General features: G+C 52.4%; 1 protein-coding gene across 2 annotated transcripts; it reads left to right on the top strand.

Annotated features, from left to right (window-relative positions):
• Positions 1–225: 225 nt before the first annotated feature.
• On the top strand, positions 226–8,040 carry LOC122383362 (glycosylated lysosomal membrane protein-like). 2 transcript variants are annotated; one of them, XM_043369673.1, is made up of 8 exons: positions 226–503; positions 989–1,081; positions 3,407–3,682; positions 4,231–4,443; positions 4,910–5,034; positions 5,332–5,425; positions 5,946–6,196; positions 6,675–8,040. In XM_043369673.1, the coding sequence occupies exons 2-8, from the start codon at positions 1,007–1,009 to the stop codon at positions 6,856–6,858; spliced, it is 1,218 nt and encodes a 405-aa protein (XP_043225608.1). In that variant the 5' UTR covers positions 226–503; positions 989–1,006; the 3' UTR covers positions 6,859–8,040. The 2 variants fall into 2 exon arrangements, with proteins under 2 accessions (XP_043225608.1, XP_043225609.1); XM_043369674.1 differs by lacking the exon at positions 226–503 and adding an exon at positions 521–560.
• The last annotated feature ends 113 nt before the right edge of the window (positions 8,041–8,153 follow it).

Genomic DNA, 8,153 nt, shown 5'->3' on the forward strand with positions numbered 1-8,153 from the left:
GTATCTATGGCCCTCCACGCCTCCGCAACCCCCCCCCCCCCCTCCCCCCTCAGCCGGAGCTGATGTTTTATGCAAAAAATAAATAGGTCCGGTGAGGGTGAGCTCTTCATTTACCGAGGGGGGACGGTGGATGGTATTATCCCGACCCATCATTGCCATGCAAAAAGCGGTGTTTTGGAAAATTTATTTACCCTTCAAAATGATGGAGAGTGTTTTCTCCCTGATTGAAAAATACTTCAATATGGCGGAAAAATTACTCGATGATTGCTGCGCATTTGTTACAATTATGGCTTTTAGCTTTCATCGGCTTTCATCACTGAACGCTATAATGGCTTTCATTGCCATTGGACGCTTGTGCCGCGCGGCTTGCTAGCGGATACGCGCCCTAACCCAACAACAACAAACAACATAACGTTGATAGCAAGAGTGCGTACTTGAGTGCGTAGCAGTTGCAGTAGGAGCCGTAGGAGCAGGAGGATATTGATATAGAACCTTGGCAGGAGGTACGTTTGTATACGGCAGAACCTTGGGGCTGGGGATGAATCTTGGGTAGAACCAGGGTATGTGGGGGGGGGGGGAGAGGGTCGTACCCGCCCCCCCCCCTCGGCCGGCGCGTATGTAGAAAACCAATAGGTCCGGCGAGGGTTAAACCTCATATTCATTCACACTGGAAATACATCCTACTACATTTGTGTGGAAATGAATGCTATCAATCTGTTTTCCCTCCGTTCTTACCGCTCCCACGTGTTTTGGCTTCACCTGACCGCCAATTTTCCACTCTCATCTCCCTGTCTACTGAATAAGTTCCATCCTTGACACACAAGCTAAAATATAATTTTTGGACACTGAGCACCTGGAGCGATTTGATCAAGGATCTTGAAATTTGCTTGCACAGATCACATGATAATTAACCAGTTGAAGGCAGCGAGAGGGGATAATTTCTTTGAAGTCACATGACTAATTATGCCCTTTGGCACCCTGTTTTCAGATTCTACCGATACAAGCCATGGCTGTGACGGTGCTACTTCTTTTGCTGGGCCTCTCCTCGGGGGTCTACTGTGATGAGGGTGTCACCAGAAAGGTGGGCAATATGTTTTTTTACCAGCTTGTAGATGGTGCCTAAACCATAGGTTTTAGGTATAGGTAACATTTCATGTTCTCATTTTTATCTATTGGTTTAGTGGTTTAAGCCTTTGTCTCTGATGATACATTTTATTATCCTTTGCTTTTAAATGAGCCTATTTGCAATATTTGATGTATCAATTTACTCTAGCTGCTGCCATGTTCCCTTTGTACTTTGTCCACAAATACCATTGATTGTTAGGGACCGTATGCTTTTCTATTGTTTAATTTATAGTTACTAGACAATCCTTCTTTTTAGTGTTATGCCCAATGAATTAATGCACTAAAAATTCATCAAATCAATATTATCCGTATAACGTTTTTTTTGTCTTCCTAAAATAATGTTTTGTTTGAATATTGTGTTTTTTAATTTACAACCACTGGCTTCAAATTCTAAAAAAGTGCACCTTCCATTGAGTTACCTCATTGCAAAATTTTGGTTAGTATGTTTTGATGACTCCGTACCTACTTTTCTCAGTAGGTATGCTGTAAATGTGCAATGTGCATGTATCCACATGCTGCACATCCTGATGGTTTCTAGAGTCATGTTTGGCTCTCAGTAACATCTAGCTGTAACATGACTCCTTTACATGAGCATAATCATAAATAATACTCCCAATGTGATCCTAGGGAACATTTTTTATTATAAATGTAGCTCAACTGTGTGCTTTTTGAATGGACAGAGCTGGAGCCCGCCCGTAACAGAGAGCGTATGACATAGACATAGAAGCAGAACCCTGCTATCTGATTGCGCAATTCTGGGTACCTAACAAGATAATTCAGATGTCAAAGTTAAACGTGCCAATCAAAGCCAGACTCGGTCTGTCCCACTCTACTGACTTCAACTGGCTGCGGCTGCTCCCACCAACCGCAGGCCATTCCCATCAGGAGTCTCAAATATCGAGCGCAGGAGCGACTGGAACCCGGGCTCTCACCTCTGGGAGTCCAACACTACACCAATTGAGCTACAGGACAGGCGAAATACAGGGTGGGGCAGCATAATCGGGAATGCTTTTTGGGCTCTGATCATGAGTATGCATGGCAGTATTTTGATAAATTATATCATGGCAACGAAACGCCCAAAAGTTGTGCATCATCTGACATGAATACATCCATGAGCATGCAACCTCCTGGAAAAGAGCAGCAAAATAGTTCGACGGTGCTCCAAGTGCTTCGCGCGCGCCCATAGACACTAATGTTAAACGAGCAAAGCAAGATGATTTTGTTTAAAACCCTGCAATGCCACGTGAAGGTTGCTTGACAGGTCAACATGTTATCACGGACAATAAGGGTTGTGTGGGAATACTCAGGACAAAAGATTAACGTAATCCTCGTAAAATAACTCTTAGCAGAGGACATACAGATGACTCGCTTGAAAATCAGGAAGAAGCTCTTGAGCACATTAAAAAGAAACAATGTTCAAAACTTCCGCGACCAAAAATCTCACCACCGACTGGAATACGATAAAAAAAGAATGGCATGCCATATAGGGGATTGTATCGAAAATATTCCAGCGGTCATGCGAAGTAAACATCCTGTTGGGGTGATGGACCTATCGGTGGTCTTCAAGGGAGGTGCACGTGGTGCACTCTACTTCATCCAGCCCGGATAAAATGAGCACCTCTGGTAAATACATCCGCACTCTGGCAGACTCACGTGAAGCCGTCGGAAGAAAGGATCACTGACGGTTCACATCACGTCTTACGAGGACTCTGTCCGTGCTGGTACTGTAGTGAGGACGACATGTTATTGTGTAGGGCACCTCCAGCTGAGATGAACCAAAAACTTCTGGTCCTTCAACTCCGCAGATTTAAATCCGATCAAATTCTTTACATGGAGCGTCTTTTGGTAGAAGGTTAATGAACAACTTATCATCAGTAAAGACGGTCTTCAGTGCAAGGCACGAAGCTGATGGGTGATCATGGACAAGCAGGAGGCTGCACGTGCATGCGCGTGCTTTTGGACCCGCCTTGAGAAGGTCATCGACTCCGAGGGCGGTCACATGGGATGAGGGATAGGTAAAAGGTGACCGATTGATGGGATAATGCTAAAATAGTGCTTGGAGCTGTATTTTTAAATTCATGACCAAATAATCCCGTTTGATATTTATTCCCGATTATGCTGCCCCACCCTGTAGACATGGAAGCAATGGTTTATAAAATACTGATGTGAGAGTATGTGTGGGTCGCTGCGGGTTTCGGTTGGTGCCGGGGCAGACTGGCGCGGCTCGGACCCGATTCTAACCTCAGACTGTGGTACCTATCCCTGCCCCGCTGGCCGGCAGCTGACCGTGACCCGCGAGTACGACGCGTGCATGGACCAGCTGAACGACAGCACCACGTGCAGCTCCCACCAGCTGGGACACGTGGTGTCCGAGTCGGCGGCCGACACGCTGCACGTGCTGGTGTCGCTGTGGGCGCAGCCGTCGGTGCTGCTGCTGCACCTGCCGGCCGCCGCGCCGCCGCCCAGTATCGACTGGACGCTGCTGACCGGAGCGAACACGACGGGTGCCATCCAGGCGGACCAGGTGCTCTCGTCGTACGGCCTCAGCCTGGATCAGGTGAGGGAGACGAAGGACAGGGTCTGTCCGGACCAGGGAGGCTCTGCCAGGACCAGGGCAGGCTCTTCCTGGACCAGGGAAGGGTCTGCCCGGGTCACGGATGCTCTGCCATGGTCAGGGTAGGCTCTGCCTGGGTCAGGGGAGGCTCTGCCTGAACCAGGGGAGGCTCTGCATGGGTCAGGGAAGGCTCTGCCAGGGAGGCCCTGCCTGGGTCAGGGGAGGCCCTGCCTGGGTCAGGGGAGGCCGGTGAGGCCGGCGCCAGAGCGGCCGACACCACGGCACAGCCTCCTATTTCGTTTCCGATATAATGAACCCTTTTCCCTTATATAACAGATCTTACTCCGCTGCAGACCGTTCTTCACTTGAACGACGGGCGTATTGGTCAGTTCCGCCGAGCTGGTCTGCTCCTCCCCCAGCTGATCGAGTACGACGCCCCGCTCCTCCCTCAGCTGATCGAGTTTAACGCCGCCCCTCCCTCAGCTGATCGAGTTTAACGCCGCCCCTCCCTCCCTCAGCTGATCGCGTACGACGCCCCGCTCCTCCCTCAGCTGATCGAGTTTGACGACCCTGAAGACACTGCCGACGTCACGCACGCCAATGCCACCTCGCTGCGTCCGTTCGCGCTGGACATAGTGGCCCCCGGCGCAGTGGTCTCCAACTGGACATCGACAAACGACAGCGGGGAGCAGGGCGGCATCCATGTGCGCGCCCCTCCTCTGAACGCCAGCGACTGGACGGCCGTCGGCAACGTGACATTCTCCGTGAGAGAGAGGGGGAGGGAGCGAGGGAGGGAGCGAGGGAGCGAGGGAGGGAGGGCGTGGGAAGAGAGGAAGGGAGAAATGATACTCATTTCAATTGCATGATATAAGAAGAGTACGGCGGTATTTTGTATTTTACGACACAGATTAAGATAACACTTCCCCCGTCTGATCGTCCTATCTGGCCTGACTGACTGTCCTATCTGGCCGTCCGACTGTCCTGTCTGGCCGTCAGGCCGTCTTATCTGACAGTCTGTCTATCCTTCAAACCATCTGACCGCCCTATTTAACAGCCTGCCGCCTTGTCGCACCGTTTGACCGTCTGACTGCCCTCTGTGACCGTCTGACCGCCCTCTCTGACCGTCTGACCGCCCTCTCTGACCGTCTGACCGCCCTCTGTGACCGTCTGACCGCCCGCTGTGACCGTCTGACCGCCTGTTCACCCTCCCTAACCGTCTGTGTGCGTCAGGTGGAGGTGCTGGACACGAGCCGGCGCACGGACGAGCTGCCGCACCTGCAGCAGACGGGCACCTCGGCCGTGGCCAGCCTGGTGCTGGACAAACTGCTCACCAGCTCCGGATACAAGCACTCGCGGTAGGCGAGCGCCGCCGGCCGCCGGCCGCCGCGCGACCCGGCAGATAGCCGAGCTGCCGGGAAACCCCAGAGGGTGGGCTAGAGACTATATAGCCTCTGTATGGGATTTATAGGCTGTATGGCTACGAGTGGACGACAAGGATATCTGTGGATATAATGACATCTTTCCCAAAGAGGTCTTACCTGCACTTTCCCGTATCTGAGGTTGCTTGGTTTGTTTGCGCTTTTCTATACGGCCCGACCCCCTGAGTCCGCTCCGACTCCCGACGTCTGATCGTGCGGCTACCTGTGCGGCAGGTTCGGCGTCCAGATGACCACCGTCGGCAACCGCAGCCAGAGCCTGCAGGTCATCAAGAGCCTGGACGACGAGTACACGCCCGGCGTGTTTAAGGTGAGCGCTGGGGCCAGACCAACTGTGATCACCGGCGGCGCTCGAAGACGGCCTATGCTGCCGCCTGCATTCATAAGCTAAGCTTCGCTAGTACTGAGTACTGTGTCTGAACTTAATTCACGAGTTTTCATATTTGTGCTTAATATACACGGCTCACACTAGACTTAGTGGGTTACAATTCAATTATTCAAGGATGCTTGGAAACATAAGATCATTACTTTGTTTTCATTGGATTTTTGGGTAGCAATCGTTGGTATTTCTTCATGGGTTATTAGCTTAACTGAACCGTTAGTATAACACTTGCACTCAATTCTTTGAAGCCAGCCAGCTCTAGCTGCGCGGACACATGCCTCTCCCGACTCCGGTCGGCTTGACCCCTCCCGCGCTGTCGACCCTGACCGCTCCCCCTCCCCCTCCCGCGCTGTCGACCCTGACCGCCCCCCCCCCCCTCCCGCGCTGTCGACCCAGACCGCTCCCTCCCCTCCCGCTGTCGTTCTGACCCCTTCCCCCCGTCACGCAGCTGGTCAGTCTGTCGTCCAGCGCGACGTCCGCCGGCTACCTGCAGTGGCGTCCGGTCGCCTACACGGCCCCCGAGTACATCATCGAACACTCCACCACGGCGCGCCACTACGCCGTCCGCGCGGCCAACGCCACGGCCGCCAGCCCCCTGCTGAGGGCCTACTTCGGCGAGCGAGCGCTGACGCACCAGCTGAACGTGACGTTTGGGCTCAGCGAGGACGGCTGGTACACGGACGCCAAGTACTCGGCCTGGTGAGTTACAGTCGAGATTAGACGAGCTGAGTTGAGTGGAGTCGCTGAGATGACAGCCAGCGAGGAGGTGGAGGGGAGACGCGTTAAATTACAGTTATCTTTGTGAAATGGGAGTTTGACTCTGGGTCGCTGCAGATAAGATAAGACTGTTCTGAGTGGCTACATGATAAGATAAACTAAAAAGTTGGCTACTTGACCTTGTTTTGGCCCGTCCACCGCGTGCACATGCTTGTGATGTGACCGACTGTGGCATGACTAGTCAGCGACCTTTCTGAGCTCTCCCTCGCCCAGCCGCCCGTCCTCATGGGACACAGCTAGATAACCCATATGGCCCCTCGCATTTCCGTTTTCCCTCTTGTATTTCTGTTTTCAGCTGGCGACCATTCTGTCCTCTTTCTTGCCGACTGGAGACCGATCTGACCCCTCCCCGCCGTTTGCTGTGCCCTCTGACCCCTCCCCCCCCGCCTCGCCCCCTCAGGGAGCTGACGGTGGGGATCGGCGCGCCGCCCGAGGACGAGTTCTCTCTGATGGTCATCCTGTTGCTGGGCTTCGGCCTCGGCCTGCCGACCGTGGCGCTGGTCGGCGGCGGACTGTGGATGGCCGTCCGCAAAGTGCGCGGTCAGTCGGCCTCCCCCGCCAGCCTTCTCGTCGAGGAGGAGTAGAGGGAGGAGTGGTAAGAGAGAGAGGGAGGAGTGGAGTACAGACGGCGGGACGTGGTGCTTACGACGGGACCATTTTCTGATTAGATATCGAGTCCGGTCGGTCTGTGGGTGCCTTGAACGCGGCTCGGCTCGGAGAGGCTGGACATTAGAGTCGCCCCCTGGCGTGTCACCTATTTAGGGTTTGATTGTGGCAATGATTGGAGAGTATTGTAGTGATTGACGGTATGTCGGAGCCCGGCTTCTGGAGCTCACGAACCTCGGTCCCCTGACTGGCGGGATCAGACTTTGCCCGTCATGTTTTATTTAGCCCCGCCTTGACGTCACACGTCGTGCCAAGCACACAATGTCCTGTCTCATAGTCGTAGCCAGCCTATCTTTTAGCCGTCCTGTCCTATCTTTTAGTTGTCTCCTATTTAGCCAGCTTTTAACTCTAGCCTGGTCAGTATTTACTTGTCTCAAGAAGTCGATGATTTTCCCCTGCGTTCCGAGCGCGTCGTTACCATCTCAATCCCTCCATCATCCCACCCAACCGCCGCCCAGTCTTCCCAGTGTCTGTGGCGCCCGGTCCATCCTGCGTTATCGTCTCCCCGAGCTGTCCTCTGAAGGCCACCGTCCCGTGCCCAGTGGGTACCCGAGGAGCCGTAAGGCGCCGGGTCGGCACAGGAGCCTGGGCGAGAGATATCGTATCGTCTCTGACGAGACGGTGTGGTATCAGGGCCACAATTCACTGCTGAGTGCCTGCCGTGAAGTGCGAGAGATATTACAGACATCTGTGTGTGTCAAACATATCAAACCTGATGATCTAGTGATGTAGATTATCATGACAGAATGCGTACCTGTGCCCGGGACCTTTATCGGGGACATTCTTAGACCAAATATCCTTTTAAATTGAGCAGTGCATTTTTTATCCAGGGGTCTATTAAACCGTTTGTTCTAATATATAGTGTATGATCGATCAAATAGAGGAACTATTTTATATACATGCACATAATCAATTGTATATTCTAGCGCAGGTAATTGCGCTTTATCATCACATTTAGCTCATGAGGTAGTTCAAATAGCAGTGTCTGCGTAACTGATGGTCGTTATCGTCTTTCGTTGATGAGCGACATGCCAAAACAGTTCCATGCTTACATATGTGCCCAATGTCGAATATCGTGTGAAATATATGAACTTAAAGCATTTAAGACTCATCGATATACTTATTTTAGTTTGTGCCCTTATATGGTCCTGATCTTGTGTTGTCCCCCTAGAGTTGATCATTTGATTCAAATGCTCTTCAGTCGTCCGTGTGC

This window comes from Amphibalanus amphitrite, unplaced genomic scaffold (genome assembly GCF_019059575.1).
Source record: "Amphibalanus amphitrite isolate SeventyFive unplaced genomic scaffold, NRLGWU_Aamphi_draft 000162F_arrow, whole genome shotgun sequence".
Lineage (NCBI taxonomy): Eukaryota > Metazoa > Arthropoda > Thecostraca > Balanomorpha > Balanidae > Amphibalanus > Amphibalanus amphitrite.